Below are 19,404 nucleotides of genomic sequence, written 5' to 3'. Positions count from 1 at the left end.
CTCCAATAAAGAACAATTGAAATAATTCGCATACTCGTTCGATTCAGTTTGCAACTTTCTATTCTTTTCCGACTTTTCGTGTTTTCACTTTATTTTCATCTAAACCGAAAGTTTGTTTTAGTTCCGTAGATCGTTTTTCTCGTTTGTTTTTCACTCTTTGCTCCATTCTGCATTCTGGCGTGCGCGGCACAATACAATACACTAACTTCCACATCTACTTTACTCCACCGTCCTCCACGCGTTGCGCTCCCCCAGTGTACAGCGATCTCGCACACGATCGATCGATCGTGTTCAATTAAATTGCATACGTTAAAAGTCTAAAATATATATATATGTGTATGTATATGAATATAAACAAAACAAAAACGGAGAACGAACGCAAGGTACGACCGTGGGTGTTAATGATTTCCTTCTTCTTTTCTTTTTTTACTATACTATATCTCTTTCTTAATTCGGGATATGACGCCTTTAACGCATTCGCTAGAGCGCAGTCTACATCTTTTTCCCGTGCATGGGGGGGTTTTAGTGTGTGATTCCAGATTTTTATTTGTTTTCTCTGTTTTGTCACACCGATTCTTTCCACTTAAAAGATTTTTGTTTTTAGCATATCCTTCCTTCCCTATGCATTGATTTAGAAATGTCACAATTAAATTAGATTTAATCGTCCAAACACACACACAAACACATGTATGCTATTGGAAACCTATTCACATAAATAATAATAAACCTATCCCAGAGCGCGATTTCATCTCTTGGCTGTTGCGTACATTCGTTAGTGTTTGTGTTTATCTCACCTAAGGGTGGGGGGAGAGAGGGCCGGATTTTGCATAGATGTCGTACTTACAATTTAAGAAACAAAACAAACAAAAAATAACGTAACAGCGACTTTGGAGGATAACACATCCAAATTGAACTCTTACTCCTTCTCCTCACTCTTGCTAATCTGGTATGCGGGGCGTTTCACTTTCGTCTTTTTTTTTCTTTTTTGGATTACTGGTCCATCACCCTCTTTCCGGCTGAAAATTTACACACACGCACGCAATAGACCATTTGCCACGTATTTTAAACCACCTGGAGGGTGCGTGGAGCAGGGAGAGAATTATCCTTTTTCTTTGTATGATATTGGCAACTTTATCTGTTTTTATCTTATACATTTCCGCCATTTTAACTAGTCTAACCGTTGCATTTTTTGTTGCGTGATTGTTGCAGGACAACCGTTCCTCGCGCAAGGGGAGAAAAAGGGTCTGAGGTTTGACCCTGTTCTTTATCGAAAGAAACACGCCGCAACTCAAAAAAGCAGGCGAAATAGGAAAAAGGAAACAAATATTAGATAAAAAAAGCTACTTTCTCTCTCGCTCTAAACGAAATCTACGCAAAAAATGTACAACAAACACATAGAAACTAATCTTCTCATCGAACACATTGAACTAAAAAAAGGACTGTGTTTAGCAGTTAGCATACGTTGGTTGTTTTTTTTCTTCTTCTCGTTAAAGTTTATTCCCCCTTTTTTCTATTACCGGTTAGCGCCGAGAGACCTTATTCTGGTATTGTATTTACACTCATTCAATCGCACGTACGCACACGCCCGTTTCATATCACAAGCTGCGGATTATCTGCGAGCTGACATATGACCATCACAACAAAATCGTACACGCGCGCTTGCACACGCCCACACACATACACGCATATACACAGCGCAAAACCTAACAGGTTTGGACCGTTTTAGTTCAGAAACTTTTTAGCCGGCCACAGTTAGCCATCGGCTGCGGTTTGCAATCGGCTTTTGCCTGAAGCGACAGACCATCCCCCTTTTTCCTGCTGCAGGGAAATTATAAATCCATTTTGCCTGCTGTACACACCCACACACCATAGAGCTTGCTTTCCAACACGTTACCTCGCTCTCTCTCTCTCTCCCTCTTTGCAACCACAAGGCGCCACTGTAAAATGAACTATGAACTTCATTTTCTTCTAAAATTAATTCCCTTTTGCGGAAGTGACAGGGGATTTCTAATTAGAAAATCTTTTCCTTGGCGCGCTGAATTTACGACCCTCTGGACTGGCTAAAGACGCTCTCCTCCGAAACAAGGAAGGGTTAGGAATCTATCGTTTATAACATAGAAAATCAGTTCGCATCCTAACCCGCCTCTCTTCCCCTAGCTGCTAGCTGGTTAATGCGCGACAGGACAAGTAGACATGCAAGATGAATCTGTCCCTCGCTCTTCGCTCTGCTTGGTGTTTGGATCGATCGATATTCACGATCGGAACCACATATGTGTGTACTATCTTTCACTCGCTCTAGCTCTTCCTTTTGTCTACCCTTCGTCTCCACAATCGTCTCTCGTTGGGATTTTGTTGATGGATGCAAGAGAAAAAAATCTACATTTTTGTCAGATGAATCCAACAATTCCTTGCAGCTGCTATTCGGAGACTTTACACGCTCCTGCCACACTGCCGTTGCCCTTAAAATACACACATTCAGACACGTTTGTGTAACAAAAGCCGCCATCGGTGTGGAAACAAGTGTGCAGGTGTGGTAGAGTCCTGCGCTGGAGGAACTCGATCAACAGCACCATCAGCAACATCATCATCATCCTGATCCGTTCCCTAGCCTCCACCGGCGACAGCAGCACGATCGATCACTTGAGGTAGGCTTTGTAAAGCATCTGACTTTTGCCCGTTTCCCTCTCCTGCTCCAGATAGAACAGCATATCACGCAGGTTGACACGTTTGATGCGCGGCCGCAGCGGGGTGGGCGCCTTCCCGCTTAGCGTACTGATTCCGGACACACCGGGCTGTGTGTGGTAGCATTTTTGCGTTGTCGCACAAACAACAAACGAGTACAGTTAATTATAAAAGTGTAAAAATTGATGCTTTTCCGACGCATTCTTACCGTGGTGGATGCCGAGGCTCCTTCCTCTAGCTTGGGCTTCTTTCGCGGCCCGATGGCTTGCAGGGCGGTCAAATTGGCGTCTCGCTGCCGGAGCTCTTCCATTTCGGCACGTTGCATTTCTTTCGCCTAGAAAAACAATATTTTGCATTGAGAGAGAGAGATAGAAAGCGTTCGATTTGTGAGTTTGGGTTTCGTCGCTTGCCGGGGGCGCTCGCTGCTCTTACCTTCGCCTTCAGCTTGGCCTGCTCTGGATCTTCCGTTTTCGAGCGCGATTTCGCGGCCCGCATCAGCATTTCACGCTCCTGCTCTTCGTGCCGCTTTTGCTCCGCCTTGTCGAGCTCTTCGAGAAACTTTATCTGTCCCCGCACGTCCTTGGTGACTTCGTACCGTGGATCCACCTGAAGCGGAAAAGCGCATTTGCATTAGTAGTGTACACGAAAGGAGTGAAAGATGAGCCCCCAGATACCTTTATAATATCTATCCGGTGCTCCGCAATGATGGCCAGCTTCTCCACGACGTTCTTCAGCCGCTCCTGGCAGGCGTGCGATATCAGCACCGCCACCTCGTTGCTCGGCTCCTCCAGCCCGTGCCGCGCAATGATCGCCCGTATTCTCGACTGCAGGGCGGGCAGGTGCAGAAACACCTCGTCCTTGCACGACCGGATCTGCGTGCCGACGAACTCGGTCGACCCGAGGATGCGCTGCGTTTCCTCCGCTAGGTTGACGCCGCCCATCGCCGCCACATCGTTGATGTCGTCGTCCCCGTACATGGACGCGTGGTGGTGGTAGAACTGCGACTGGGCCGACGCGCCCGCCCGCTTGCTTGCCGCACTCTCCGCGTCCGGGCCGCTCGCGGCCGACGCCGCGCCAGCCTTCTTCTTGGACGCCCCCGAGAGGTTCTGCGATTTAGCGGTAACAGTTTTATTAGTCGATACGGTCGTGACGGTCGCAGCACTGCTGCTGCTGCTGCTGGACGCGCCACCAACGCCGCTTGCTGCCGTGCCGATCGAAGTAGTTCCCGTGGGTGGAGCCGCCGCGGACGCCACCGCCGCCGCCGGTGTGGCTGACGGGACGGAGTTCACTACTACCGTCGCGGAAATGCCACCGGGCGGCCCCACCGTTGTCGCTGCCGAGGAAGAGGAGGAGGCGGAGGAGGAGGAAGCGGAAGAGGAGGACACAATGCCGGCGGCGCTCAGCCCGACGGCACTGACCGCCGACGAGGTGAGCGTGAGGGCGGGCATCGTTGGCACTAGGCTGACGGCCGTGCCGCCAATGATGCTGGCGTTCCCTGAGACTGGCTGCATCGGCGGTGGCACTTGGTTCAAACTGACCACCACGTTCCCGCCGCCGGTAATTGCTGTCACTTGCTTGACCTGCGTCGCGGTCGTGCCGGAGGCGGCGGCTGCCGCCGCGGCCGCGACGGCCGCAACCGAGGCGACCGGCGTCTGGCCCCGGATCTGATTGACCTGCGACTGGAGGAGCTGTTTGCCGAGCCCGCCGGTCGTCACCGTCGTGCCGCCGACGGACGTGACCGTGCGCGACACCGGCGTAGTGGTGCGTATCTGTAACGTCGCACCAGTACGTGTAATCGAGGTGCCCGATGGTGCGCGAATCTATGGTAAATGAAGACGGGGTGGGGAGAGGCAAAAGAGGTTGGACCGGATGGTGGTGGTGGTGGTGTGTATGTGTGTGGACAGAGGTCCAAGAGAAATTGAAGAATAAATGTGGTTTCGAAAGGCGACGCATGTCAAAAGACGCAGCCGGACACCACCGATCAATAGCATCATCATCATTTGTGGGCGAGAAGAGAGAATAGATGGAGGGAATAAAACCGTTATTTCATTGTTCTGTGGCTGAACCTAGCTACAAATAGGTAAGAGAGAGAGAAAAGCTTGGATATTTTGTTTGCGGCAAGACACACTAGATTTATCGATTGAAATGACGAAAGAATTATTGAAGCATTCTTGTCCAATTAAATATTCTTACCCACTTTGCAACAATTAAAGGCAACATTTCATAACATTTAAAACTAACTTAGAATCAGTTTGAAGAACAAAGATTGAAATAAAACGATATAAATGAACATTTATCGTATGTTGTTCTTCTTGGAGATGAAACATTCAAACGGGCATGAGCAAAGAATTGAAAGGAATGACGAATGGATCAACATTCAGAAACATTAAGAAGTACATGAATTAAACATTTAAAAAGACTCGAATCCATGGACATTAGGACCCTTCATAGAGTAAAAACAAAAACAAAATATTATAAATTACTTCGGTTAAAAATCCAATTTTACAAATAAAAAAACACACTGTATGTCTAGCCTTAAACAAAAATGGTTCACTTTTCCCTTTCCCCGAAACTCATCATACATTTAGACGAGAAGTTCTCGTTGAAAATTCAGTTTATACCTATTTGGAGATACATAAACACATATTCCATCTTCGTTCAGCGGGTAGAGAGAGAAATTTAGTATCGAGTAACTAAAAAAATATATCGTGTAATTTTAACGAACAACAAAACTAAACTTTCAAAACAAACAAAAAAAAAAGAAAACAAAACAACAATTCGATTGCAAGCGGATAATACTATGAATAGCTAATTATGTATAAAAAAAGGTGTCATGCATGCGTAACAAGAGTAAGAGGTAAGAGGTTCGATATTAGAGTAGAAAGGGGGAATGTGTCCTCCCGGTTGCTAATGTAACAATGTAGGCACTATTAATCTAGTAATGAGCGGGTCAGAGAGAGAGAGAGAGAGAAGGTAGGGGTAAGTCTAAAGTGTGGAAAGGATATGAGGATATACAACAAAAACCTGGCTGAAAATGGTCTGCGTGTACGAAAGACGGCATTAACCACAGCACAAGCGTGACTGCATTTATTTTCAGCTCGGTAAAGGGAACATAAATCCAACACCCAGAGTACAGGAGAAGAGAAGGGAAGAGGTAGTCAATCAGGTATAAAGTAGTTATGCGTGTAACAAAAAAAAAAAACCCGACTGCAGGATTATAGTGGGTTATTTTTGCATCATAAGAAACGTATTTTATCATTCTAACTTTTCAATGGACAAAAACTTAAAATTAATATTATTACTATACAATAATAATAATAATAATAATAATGATTTTCATTTTGCCTATTTTTCTTTTGGTCACTTTTGCCGGTGTTGGAATGATAAAATAAATCTCTACAAGCCTTCTCTAAAGGGGGAATAATAACGATAAGCAACGTTTAAACCAAACGTCTAGAATCATATGTTTAATCGTAATAAAAAAAACAGCAACATTCCAGTCAGACGCAGTATAATGGATGGGAAATAATAGTGGTTAAGGGTAGGCCAGCAGCAAGTAACAGCAATTATCGGTAAGATATAGGAACAACAACCATTGCATACGTTTGTTTTCATTCACTACGGCACTAGTTGCGAAGGAAAAGAATAACAATGATGCAAACAACCAGAGTAAAAACTACAGTAAAAGGTCTTCCAAAGCTTTTCCCAAACTTTTAACGGGAAACGTTAAAGGGGCTCAAAGCAAAAACTCTTACTATATAGCCGAGAGGGGTGATGTATAAACACGCCAAAAACCTTGTACTATGGAGAGGGGAGTTAACTTTTAAATTGATTTAACTTTACGAAGGAGCTTTTAAATTTTGTGACCTTTTCGTCATTTCCAAATATAAATTAATATTCAAACTATGATCTCCATATAAGGTTCGTCGCTTGTTCGTACTGGTGTTTTTTTCCGGGCAAATACTTCGATCGGCAACAGCAACAAATTCTCATTCTAATGCATGTAATCTGTTTGCTTTGGAGCGACAATTCAGCATGAGGGGTGCTGATTTTGATTATAAATTATACTTCCTCTGTACTCAAAACCTAAACAAACAGATTACATGACAACACAGCTTAAAGTTTTAGTGCAAAGCTTTTTTTAGGGATATGATTGGATCGTTCTTATGGAACAATATAAAAACCATAACATCTTTTAAAGCATTACGTTCGTATTGTAAACTACGATAAGGCTAATCAAACGTGCAGCTACAAAACACACACACCGATAAGTAGCGGGCAATACTATAAGTACACGGTACAAAGTGTTGGCGATAGAGGTTTACAAAATGTAGCGCTTTTGGAAGGTTACGGATCGAGAAAGAATGGATTTCGCTAACAAAAAAAAAGTAGAATCAGTAGGAGGAAAGGAGTCATACTACCTACAATAAGGAAATTAACAGGAAGCTACATACAGAGGGGCAGAGGGTGTGCTAATAAGTTGATTAATCTGGTGGTTAGGAAAAGGGCGTTAGCAGTAGTAAGTTCATAAGTTCAGAAAAAAACATAGATACAGGAAAGGTTGGTGCAGCAAAAGTGTACCACAAAAGAAACAGTGTTTTGCAAGTAAGTGTAGAAAAAGTGCGAAAGAAAGAAATTGCAATTTACCAAACATAAAAAAGTTTTTAAACAAGGAAAACCAAAAGTAACTCAAATAGCCATCGATGCCACAAACAACACGGCCACAGAGCGAACACAAATATTACTAAATTTCTCCAAGTACCTGCTGAGCGGAGGAAATGTACGGAGCACTCCCACTCACCGGTAGCAATGCAGGGGGTGTGGTTGAGATGGTTTGTGGCAGCTGCTGACCGCCCGCCGTCTGCACGATCGTCGTGTGGCCGATCGTGGTCGCGTTCGGTCGGATCTGCTGGGCAGTGATGGAGCGTGGTCCCACGATCGTGGTCGTTGTGCCGCCGCCGGGCTGCTGCTGCTGCTGCAGCGGCGTCTGTATTCGCACGGGTGCCGCCGGCCGGATGGTGGTCTGCCCGATGCGTGGCACCGTCGTCACGCCGGACTGAGAGGTTAGCATGCGGATTTGCGTCTGGCCGACCATGCTGTTCTGCGACACGATCGTCGGTGCGACCGGGCGTATTTGGGCCTAAAAACGGGAAGAAGTAATTAGTTCGACTGCTGAACAGCTGTGTACGACGGACAAACATTCACCCCAGCCGATTGTGTACTACTTACAGGAATTTGGGATAAGGCGGTAGTGCCGAATGCTACAGCGGTTGAGGGCGGGTTGATACCTTCGATCGTTATCTCTTTAGTCACTAGCGATTGCCTTAGCAGTGGTAAGCTTTTCTGTTGGGTTGGGTGTACAACAAAAAACATTAGGTATTAGCCATCACTCTCCATTTCTCTCTCTGTATAATCGTCGTGCTTATATGATCCGCTCAGTGCTGCAAAATGTCATGAGCATCATGAGATGTTCACCAACGAAAACAAAAAACATATCCGTGGTAGCTTGATGTTCATTGGTGATACTCAAAGTGTGTCATGACATGCCGAATGCGAAATACGAGTGCTTGAGTCAAACCCGATTCTCTGACTTACAAGCTGAACTTAATGCCAGCGCAAGCATAATCATGTTTTTTTTTTCTGGCTGTGAATAGTTCTGTCAAATGCCACTGTTTCAGTCACTAACACTCATGACCGAAACGAACCTCAAATGAGCTCACGTAGACAACTGAGATGATCAGAGGTAAGACTCCAGCAGTTGGTGCACCAATCACATGCTTGATGACAGTTTGTTTAGCACTCAACTCTTGGCTACTCCCTAGAAAACGAAATTTTCTGTCAGTGATAATCACGACATTCTTGGAATTGCAAGAGTTGGTTGCACACAATGTTACGCAGCATGTGATGGTCGCGACTACTGTTTGAGTCTCATCGCTGATCTACACAGTAGAGCTCGTGGCGGTGATATTATTTTGTTTCAACCAGAATTTGTCATGACATAGTAACATTTTCCAGAACTGATCACAGTAAAAAAGTCATGATATAGTGACTGACTAGCGCCGGTCGCAAAAATGTCACGAATCACGCAATGACCACACCCATCGTTTTGAGTATCACCTCTGATTATCACAATTGAGTACGTGAGACGCTGAGATGAATTTTGTTTCAGGCAGATTTTTTTATGACATTGACAATGACATTTTGCAGCACTGGGTCCGCCTTTTCGTTACCTTTAAAAACCCAATCAAGCAGGGCTGCGGACTCGCATTCAGCAGACGCTCGAGCCGCTCGCAAAACTCCGCCGGATCGACGTTCGCGTCCACCAACTCCTGTATCAGCGTTCGCACATTCTGCTCCACCTTGGCCGGTTCCCGCTTGGAGAGTTCGATCAGGTTCGTCAAAAATTTGCTACACTTTTCTTTGGTATTATCTAAGGAGTTTCGCTGCTGGGCCGGCGTCGTGCCGGGCGTGGTAGTGACCACCACCGTCTGCTGCTGCTGCTGCTGCGACTGCTGTTGGCCCACGGAATGAGGTGTTGCGACGACCGTCGTCGTCTGCTGCTGCTGCTGCTGCTGCTGTGCCGCCAGCACGGTCGGTTGCCCTCCCACCTGGGACGGCGAGTGAGTGATCGTGATATTTTGCTGCGCGGCCAGGGCCGGTACCGGCGCGACCGATGCGACCGGCGTCGGCTGGGTCGAGATGTAGCTGGCCGGGGTCGTCGTAATCGACTGAGAGCTTACTATTATTGCACCGGAACCGGATGAATGTGTCTAAAAGCGGACGAGTGGAAGTAAATATTAGTATGCGGTTTAACGAACGGACAAACGAACATTTAGCAAAAATATACACATCCGTTTGCATAACTCTTTATGATGCTTTCAAAATGGGAAACACTGAGCTAGCAATAGCTGATTCTAGATGCAATCATTCGTAGGACGAATTAAAAAATAAAACAAATAAAGAAACACTACCGTCTTAGCGCCAAATCATAACTCTGCCTGCTAAGACACGAGCCTATTCAGAGATAAACAAATGATAAACATTCATAATTGATATCATCCAGAGCAGGGATCGCGATTGGCCAATTCGGTGGTTGCATTAGCGAAACAGAAGAGAAATAGCACAGAGGTTTTCTTTGTCAAGTGTTTGGCCTGTTTTGTTGCAAAACATAATCGCACAACCGTAAACAAAACACAAGCAAACCCGTTCACAGCACAATGTTGCTTGTAATAAATAACAATTAATGTCTATAAAAAGCGAAATTTGTTCAATGTTTTGATTCCATGTTTTGTACACCGTAACAATCAGCGCGCGCACGGGCGCGCACATACACACTAACACGCGCTTGTTGAAGGAAAAGGCGGTACAACAACAACAAAAAATGCATGCAATTGTAGCTCTAATAAACAGAATGTAAAAAAAAAAACCTAAAAGAAGCAGGGCGAAGATACTGTAGTTGACGAATTCGTCGCCTTAAATTATAACGCGAGGAACGAGCTACACCACTTTAGACTGGGGAGCCGCCGTGGAGAGATTAAATTTTGATTGAACCAATTTCATATGATGTCGTTACAGATCTTACCAATTTGTTCGTAGCTCACACCTTTTATCAATAATTATTTCTAACGTTTCCGGACCGTTTCTTCAGAAAATCAGTGAATACAGTTTAAGCATGCGCTTAGTTTAAAAAAAAGAAGTTAAATGAAGGTTTTTCTTGCTAACACGGAAAATTAAACCACTTGTTGTAACAGAGGATCAAACTGAAACATAGCTTCATGTAAACGAAACACTCGAAACATGTTGGAAAACAATAAAATCAATCTGTCTCTTAAACACGTTCAAACTCAACGGTAGAAACACGCTCCACATCTCGCAAACAACGCAAAACAACGCACTCGTTGTCTTGCGTCGTCCGAAAGGGAGGGCGAAATAATACTAAACAAAACTAACAGAAGAAACAGGTACACAACAAAATAACGAAAACTCAACCAGAGCAAGAGATAGTTTTCCGGTAAACGGTAAACGAAAAGGGAAAAAACGTAGTAGAAGTAGTAGTAGTAGTAGTGTGTGGTCAACAAGCAAATTCGGTTTGGATTTGGTAATTACATTTTGCTTCTGTTTCACCTGTTGCGCACTGGTGACAATGGTCTTGCGGAGGGCTAATGGAGGACCGGTAAACCTACTTACAGCTGGTACAGTTTGCAACCGTATCGTCTGATTCGCGGACGACCCCGTCAGACCGGCGGGCGTTATTTGGGTACCGGCGGGTGCCGGTCCAATCCGGAGCAGCTGAAACTGGCCCTGCTCATTCTTCAGCAGCAGCGTCGAACCCGGCTGTCCTTGAAGGGCACTTAAAGTGATCTGCGTTTTTGCATTCCAGGTTTCGTGCGAGTGTGTGTGTTTTTTTTGTTTTGTTCCAAGGGCCAGGAGGAACACGTTGTTGCGGTGATGATCACGGGTGCATAAACGAGAATGAAGAAAGAAAGTATTAGTAAAGATTGTTTCGGTGGCTTCCCCTCTCTGCGATTCTAAGTATAACCCACAAACATATGAAACGCATAACACGAAATATAAAACGAACACAAGGGTAATGTATCATAGGTTTCTACTTTTTTTTGTTGTAGAACTTAATATTAGACGCATTCCTTGAAGATTTCATTAAGACGATTAAAAGGGACATTCCAAAGCGTATCGTTTAATTTCAGTTTAAGTTTAAAAACAAGAAAGCAGTTCATTGTAAGTGCATTTTACTTTATACTATGAAAGTAATACAAAAGTAGCAACAGAAAATTGTATTGCTCCAGTAATATTTAAAATTTAGGTATATTGAAAGCAAAACATAGACTCTACCATTTGTTTCACGGAATAGCGTAGTTGTTATAGCTAGAAGCGATCATTTAGCGTAGAACAGCAAACTTGTTAATAAAACACATACAAAAGCAACACAAAAAAGACATAAAAATGGCACATAATGATCACATAAAACAGAAAGAAAGCATATGCGTGTGTGTGTGTGTACAAACACACGTACAAACACTAAAAGCAGCATATCATACATACATTATGAAAGTGTACATAATCGAAACACAACAGAGTACATCGTCGCACCCTTACAAGAAAGCCAAACGTAGTATTGCAACAACAAAAAAGCGCTCCTTAACAAAAAAGCTAACAAAATCACAAAAGTGCAAAAAAAAAAAAGAAAAAAATACTGTGCATTGTTTACGACGAAACTTTTGTGGACTTTTTTGTTTAAAAAGTGTAGCAAAAAAAACAAGGCAAAAAGAAATCCCCAAAATAAAACCGATAAAAGAAAAAAGCTAAACAACAACAACGACATCAACGAACTAGATAAGTAAATGGGTGAAAGAAAATTGTTTTGATTCTTACAGCGCTTGCGTTTGGTGGTCTAGTACTAACTATTGGCTGACTACCAATGACAACTCTAGGTGATACAGCGGCAACAGTTTTCTGCTGTGCTTGTGTGGGTTGTGCGCCGGGTCTAACATTTACAATTTGTACACCACCGGGTAAACCGACTATGTTTGGTGTTGCCTACGGATATAATGGGGGTGAAGGAAAAGGTCGGATACGAAAAAAGTTTTGCGTTAGTAACATTAGAATGTAGATTTAAAAAACGAAGAAGAAAAAAAGAAGTGATTGCGCTTCGTATTCTTAGCTCCCCTATCCTTAACGAATGATAAACCAGAGATCAGAACCTACGAGAGGAATTCGGCGCTACTGGTCGCTGTCCCTTGTCACTGTGATAATTAGTACAATGTTTAGCGCGCAAGCAAAACGCAACAACAGCAACACAACACAACGCCTTTTGTTAGCAACACATCCCAAATATTTTGCATATTCTTTTCTTCACATTAACAAAAACGGCTCAAAATTCCGTTTGACGCGTTCTGCCGCCTTTGCATCATAAAAATCTCGACCACCCTCCCCTCCCTCTGTCCCGTTCGCATATGATCGCTCTTCTCCGCATAGTTTCCATGCTACAAAAACCGGCAACAAGTCGCACACGCACACACAAAGTAACCGTCAAGAATGAAGGTCAATGACACGGTGAATGCGAATCCGGCAACCGGCTTCCTTCGGATTCTCGTCCGCCCAAAGTCTCTCGCTCATTCTCGTACGCACACGCGCGTGTGTGTTTGTGTGTACATGCCAATGTTTGGACAGACAACAAAAGCTGGAATAAGAGCTAATTCCAGGTGCGTTTGGCGTTTGACAATCGCAGTTTGGTTTCCGTTCTCTTCCAGCAACTAACTAAACGCCTCCCGACCGAGGCGAGTGACATGGTAACAAATCACACACGATTCCAAAATCAGCTGGATTTGCTGTCAAAACCAACACAAAAGCACCAAATCATCAAAACATACACAAATCGAGAGCGTGTAAGTAGTAAATGACGATGACGGGTGGGAGGTGGCGGCGGCAAATAACCGGCAGCAGCAGATCGCTCATGATGATGAGCACACACCACCACCATCGGGATGTTAGTTGATGTTTTGTTTTCTTTTCGTTATCCTTCCTCCTTTGCTACTCTGCTGCGCGGGGACGTTAATAATAAAAACCCGCCAGCCATGGCAATTACGCGTGTCTCGGATGCTGCTGCTGCCCGCTGCTGCTATCGCCGGAGACACACGAAACGCGAGTAAAAGGCCCTTGCACAGACGGCCCTCAACAGCATACTGCTGCTGGTGCTGCGGTGCTCCTGCTGAGCGAGAGTGCGCGGTTTATGTTGCGAGAGAACGAGAGAGCGCAGCAGAAACACACGCCCGCAAACGTCACATGCGTTTTATGTACCCTGTGAGGGGGGAGCCTGGCGGTTGGTGGAGGGGTTGACTAGCTGTTGGTGTGTGTGGTTGCGTGAAAAACGCGGGATTTCCTTGCCGTCGATGACTTTTCAAGTTCGACAAGTGTTTGAAGTGGTATTTGAGTGCGCACACACACACATCAACATACGCTCACAGTTCATTCCATTATAGGTTTCGCTCGTAAGTTAGCTTGAAAGGGTTTATGCGGCTGCTTCTACTTGGATCATTCAATGTTTTTCGAAACAGGAACGTTTCCTTAAATGAAAAGCATAAAATTAGATTAAAAAAAGATTTATGCAGCATAAGTTTTACTGCTCGCATTAATAATACCACACAACACCTGTGTACGCGCGTCCACAACTCTCATACATACGAACACGTGTGGGTTTACAATTACGCTGACGGAAGTGAAAGTCGGCGGCTGCCATCCAGCAGCTTAACACAAGCCGGGCAGGGCGGGCCAACACAACAGAGAAACGCAAAAGGTGGATTTTGTGGCACGCAGAAAACGTGTTAGCAATCGTCGAATTGATTGCAGGACCAAAAAAGTCAAGAAAACGTCTAGAAAAGGCTTACAAAATTAATAAAAAATACTGTAAATTATTCAGCTCATAATTACAAATCTTCACAACAAAAAACAAAGTCCCTACAATCGCAGCATGCCATGGATAAGTAGCACATTTTACCTTCCAAACCAAACCTATTTTGAAACCATTCCACGCAATCCCGCACACGCGTGTATGTGTCGTTTGCGGACTTTCTCCGATCATCTCACGCACGCACCCACCTACCGAAGAAAGTTGTACACGCGTATCCTGTCGCGCCTATCGACTCTATATGTTAGATTGTGTCGGAATTTCCAATCACTGCACCAGGAGCCATCATCATATCCAGTACCGATGTAGTGGTAGGCGCGCGCCTGCTCTCTCATTGCAAAACCTGTGTCTGCCAATGTGGTAGTAATGTTTACATCCTTTCCAATTGGTCGTCTGTCACTGACACCGGCAGTCCAATTTCACCCCCCCCCCCCTACTAGATGGGATTTTACTCTCAATAAACCCACCCCAACTAGAGACCTGACAGGTGAAAGGCAGTGGCTTAGTCAACAGCCGGTGGGAAAAAAGCCGGTCCAAAGCCACGGATAGAGCCGGCAAACGAATTAATTACACATAAAATCCCGACGAATCACGACGAAGGTAAGTCACACACATTAGAATGGGTTAGCAAACAGCGCGCAAAAACAGCATCGCGTGTGTATGTGTGTGTGTGGTTTGTTAGTAATAACAAAAAGGACAGAATTCAGATCTTCACGACAACAGTTCACAGAAAAAGGGCGCAACAACACGACGCGTTTTTTTAACTCTTGCGTGAGGCAAAGAAAGAAAAAAAGAGTTCGAATGTTAAAGCACACACCCACGCAGCAGAAGAAAAAAAAACATAATAAAAGAAATCACTGCCTCCTGTGGCCTCTTCTTCCTCTACCTGATTGTTCATCGGTTTCGAAACCGTCACGATGCCGGGCGCCCCGGCATTCATGACCGTGTTGCCGCCGGACGCGTTCTTGATGATGATCGTCTGCTGGCCCGGTTGCTGCCCCTGTTGCTGCTGCTGCTGGCCGGTCTGGTTTACGACCGTCGCCTGCTGCTGCTGCTGCTGCTGGTGCTGCTGGATCGTGGCGCCGGTCAGCGTTTTCGCGCCGCCAACGCTCGTCTGGATCAGCTGCGGCTGCTGGGACATGGTGAGCGTGCCCCCGTTCGGCAGCGAGGACGGGGTCAGCGTGACCCGGTTGTTGTTCATGTTGAGCACCGCCTGTGGACCGCCGGCAGGATAAACCAGCTTCACTGGTTCATTCTTTGGCATATTCGACGACGTTACGATGTGGTGGTGGTGCGCGTTGCTGCTCAGTACGATGTTCCCGCTGCTGCTGACGTTCGTCGGCTGCTGCGGCGGGACGTTGAACGGCGGAGGAGGAGGATGCTGGTGGTGCTGCTGGCCGCCAACGACGGTAGTGCCGCTACCGCTGCGCGCAGGCACCACGATCTGCTGGCTGATGATGTTGACGGTTCCGCCGCCTCCGCCGCCGGTTGTACCCCCCGTGGCAACCACCGTTGCTGGGTGCGCGTTACGTTGCAGCTGATGATGCTGCTGCTGCTGCTGCTGCTGCTGGTGCTGTTGCTGCTGAGCACCACCACTATTATTATTATTGCTGTTCGATAACGATACACTCACACTACCAACGCTATTATGGTTATTAGCGCTGCCGCCAACAACCGTTTTGACACCACCACTACCACCACCACTGCCGATCACTGTGCCCGACGTCGTCGTCGAGGACGTTATCGAGCTGTGCACACTCGCGTTCACCACGAACGTCTTGCCAAGGTTGTTGTTGTTGGTCGCAATCGTATTGTTGTTAATGATAGCACTGCCACCGTGGTTCGCACTATTATTCGACACTATTTCACCATTCGTAATGAGGCCACCGCCGCCGCCGACGACGACGTGCTTCTTCAACACTGCTGCTGCTGCTGTTGGTGGTGAAGCACTGCTACTGCGATTGCTGCTGGCACCAGTCGCCGTGCCCCCATTAGACAGGACGGCCGTCGTTTCGGTGCGTTTCCCACCGTCGACTTGTTGCACTCCTGCCGCTGGCGGTTGGTTCGTGTTCACGTCCAGCTGGTTTTCCAGCGTACCGACAATCGCATTCACCGCGGACTCGTCGACGTCTGATTTAAGAGCTTCCTCCAAAAAGTTGGCAGACGCCATTTTCTTCCGTCGCGAACCCACTGCCCATTTTTAGTCGGACGCAACTGCACAACTTCGTTAAGTAAAGATGGATGAATATGGGTTTGACGTTTTCGTCAAGCGACCACGGCGGCGCACCGCTCTGACACTTCGGCGGGGCAGTGCAAAGGTTTCGTTAAGCACGAACGCGCGCGCACACACACACAAATATACACACAAACACACAGACGCGGGCCGCTGCTGCTGCTGGGGTTTTCGATTTCGCTCGTTCGTTCAATTGCGCGCTCTTTTGTGCTGGTCGGACAACAGCAGGGCACGCTGCTTACGGCGCACCGACGGAAAGGTGCTACGGATGCGACCGAACTGCTGGGGCAAATGTTCTACCACACCACACACGGAGTCACGGGCAGCGACAGTCACGCCGCACGGCAGGGAACGGAAAATAAACACCCGATGCGTTCTTCTTCGTTCCACCACCGACAACACATTCATCTTCCTTCGCCCGCGGCACCAACCGTTTGACGTAACACACACGCGCGCACTGCTTGTACAGGGGGCATGTGCAGGGTTTTTCTGCCTCCTCTGCGGATCTGGGGATTTGATCTGTTTTTGTTTGGTTTCACTCTTTTCGTGCGATGGCCTGGAGGGTAGAGAATGATATGGGTTGGTAAATAATACACTCTGAATGCGGTCAACCAGAAGAACTATTGGTTAAAATTTCAATAACAAATATGAACTTGAGCTCAATTTAACAGCGCAAGAAGCATTACATAACAATTAAAAACAATAAATTAATGAACGAAATTACTTCTCATATGACGCAGCTTTTTTGATCAACAATACAGACTCAGACTTTTTTGATAAACAATCAATAGAAACAAATCAATTGCCCATACTGGAAGTTAATGAAGAAAAGATTGTACGTTCTCTTATACGAGTATTATCATCACAGATAAATAAAAAAAACAAGGCTACGTTGCTTTCATTGAAGGCGTCAGTCTCATTCCAATTATTTGTTTAAATTATAATAATTGCTTCATTGCTCAACAACATTGTCAACTCGAACAACTCAATAATATTCCCGTCATGAGTTCAAGCCTACAATGTATCGTCTCCCCGTAGGAAGGATTGACTATCTGGATGTATGGTAATGAATTAAGTTTCGAAAGCCTGTTTAGACCGGCATTTCCACGTAGAACGTTACGGCAAATAGAAGAAGAAGAACTTATTGCAAAGAAAACAAAAAATAATTGAAATACATTTTCAATGTATTGTTCTAACACAGAAATAAAATTCCGACTCCGGTAACTTTTCATTGCACCGACACAAGCGTCGAACCCTTTTCGCCGCCCGTTTTTCGCTCGACCCGAACTGCGTTTCGTTAAAGCGTTTCGTTAAAACGGCTCGCTGACGTTTGCTTCGTTCAAGCAAGCGAACGATTTTCAATGCCAATCAAAAGACCGCGTTCCTTTCGCCAGTGTCCTCCTGGTTGCCTGATATCGAGCGCAAGCCAACGCGAACGGGCTTCTCTGCCGTGTCCGGAAATCAATCGATTCTCTTCCTTCGCGTAACGACGATCGCCTGCGTAAAACCCGCCCTACCCCTTTCCTCCCAGCAGAATGACGATGCACCACAGCGTTGAGGTGGAGGCGTTGCAGAAAGAGAGAACGGGACATGTAGAAGAAGCACTTCACACGATAAGGAGAAGAAATAATTTTCTCCTCTACACACACACATACACTAACACACACGACATACACATTTCCATAGCGTCACTCGCACCGCGTACCCACACAGGATAGATGCTTGCCTTAGCACTCTGCGGAGTACAGCAAGCTAAAATGCATCACCACCACTTTCTTTGTGACGATTTTTTGTTTTCTACTTATTCACACAACTCTATTTTTCATATCCTCTTAAAAAAGGAGAGAACCATTATGCACATATTTTCACGAAACGGAACCAACACCGATTCCATTCCAAGCACTTTTTGCATGGCAACCACAGACCGATAGCCCGTGTGTGGGGTGGAAACGCAACGCGAACCGGTTGCTGTGAGGAAAAACGGGCTGCACCACGGCTTCACACACAGGGAGCCATCGGAAGTTCGATGACACCAGCACACGATGACGATGTACGCTGGGGGCGAAGGGCGGCGGCGCTACTTCCTTCCTTTCGCTACTGCCACCTGAATTTTCTCAAATAAAACAGCTCGCACCTGCACGTAAAAAACGAACTTCACTTTAGGACTCAGAATTATGAAATCTTCCCCGTTCCATATCGTACAGCTCTACACACGCCTGATAAACACACACACGCAGAAAAGTAGACCCTCGTCATCGCTTTCGATGCACCCGCACGGTAGACAACGAGGACGAAGACGCCGGACGGGAAGCCACTTGAGAGACGCTACCCCTCACCCCGGGCAGCAAGCCTTCCATCGGCACAGCAGTATTCTTTCGCACACATATTGCCTTGGGCCAAACACGGATTTCAAGGATCCGAGTAGACATTTTTGCTCGTACGCACCCAACCACCGTCACCACGGTAAACCCACACACACACACACATACGGCCCAGCAGGAAGGAAAGAAACTCGACTCGGGTCTCTTTATCGCCGCCACGCCAGAAAAATCACATCCCGGAACTCCCGCAACACAGGCAGCAGAGAGGACGGGCTTAATTGTGCTTCGTCACAGCCCTTGTCCCAACACACCCGCACGGCTACGGGACATCACTCACCATTGCTATGCCGGGGGCAGCATTTTTAAGTGAAAAACGCTCGCGAAACTAAATTAAAAACCGAAACGAAGGCGGAGTAGGGTTCCTGGCAAATCGAAATCGTCACACACGCACACACGATTAGGCGTTTTTTCATGGACCACCACCGTCCGTGGCAGACTGGGCCGGGTCGGCTCATGCGGACCCGTTTTGACGTGTCGCTCACACAGACGCCAGGCGTTTGACGTTTTTGACGTTTTGAATACGATCTTGAAGAAAAAAGATTAATTATTACGTATATAGAGAAATTACTTCAAGTTGTTGCTTTTATTTGGTCCATAAAATTATGTCTGGTGTCTAAACTATCAACATTGAATTTTTATTGAGAAAAAATCGAAACACCTATTGTCAACCTAACGTCTGATGCGCG

At 46.0% G+C, this 19,404-nt stretch overlaps 1 protein-coding gene across 5 annotated transcripts; it reads right to left on the bottom strand.

Annotated features, from left to right (window-relative positions):
- Positions 1-42: 42 nt before the first annotated feature.
- Positions 43-19,185, bottom strand: LOC120950934 (transcription initiation factor TFIID subunit 4-like). 5 transcript variants are annotated; one of them, XM_049607729.1, is made up of 12 exons: positions 18,996-19,185; positions 17,855-18,471; positions 14,991-16,893; positions 12,073-12,237; positions 10,870-11,043; positions 8,913-9,452; positions 7,912-8,025; positions 7,484-7,822; positions 3,357-4,502; positions 3,115-3,288; positions 2,891-3,016; positions 43-2,792 (listed from the first exon to the last, which is right to left on the bottom strand). In XM_049607729.1, exons 3-12 carry the CDS (start codon positions 16,272-16,274, stop codon positions 2,637-2,639), a joined length of 4,218 nt encoding a protein of 1,405 aa, XP_049463686.1. In that variant the 5' UTR covers positions 16,275-16,893; positions 17,855-18,471; positions 18,996-19,185; the 3' UTR covers positions 43-2,636. The 5 variants fall into 5 exon arrangements, with proteins under 5 accessions (XP_049463686.1, XP_040225285.2, XP_049463688.1 ...); XM_040369351.2 differs by lacking the exon at positions 17,855-18,471; XM_049607731.1 differs by lacking the exon at positions 17,855-18,471 and having other exon boundaries at positions 3,357-3,788; positions 7,445-7,822; positions 18,996-19,182.
- Between the last annotated feature and the right edge of the window lie 219 nt (positions 19,186-19,404).

Source organism: Anopheles coluzzii, chromosome 2 (assembly GCF_943734685.1).
Source record: "Anopheles coluzzii chromosome 2, AcolN3, whole genome shotgun sequence".
In the NCBI taxonomy this organism is placed as follows: Eukaryota; Metazoa; Arthropoda; class Insecta; order Diptera; family Culicidae; genus Anopheles; species Anopheles coluzzii.
The sequence above is the reverse complement of the archived record's forward strand: the minus strand, read 5'-3'. Positions and strand labels throughout refer to the sequence as shown.

Coding starts and splice junctions, on each gene's coding strand:
- LOC120950934 (XM_049607729.1), bottom strand. CDS start 16,274: ATGGCGTCTGCCAACTTTTTGGAGGAAGCTCTTAAATCAGACGTCGAC. Junction 11,044..12,072: donor GACCACCAAACGCAAGCGCT/GTAAGAATCAAA, acceptor GCAAAAACGCAG/ATCACTTTAAGTGCCCTTCA. Junction 4,503..7,483: donor CACCCCCTGCATTGCTACCG/GTGAGTGGGAGT, acceptor CATTTACCATAG/ATTCGCGCACCATCGGGCAC.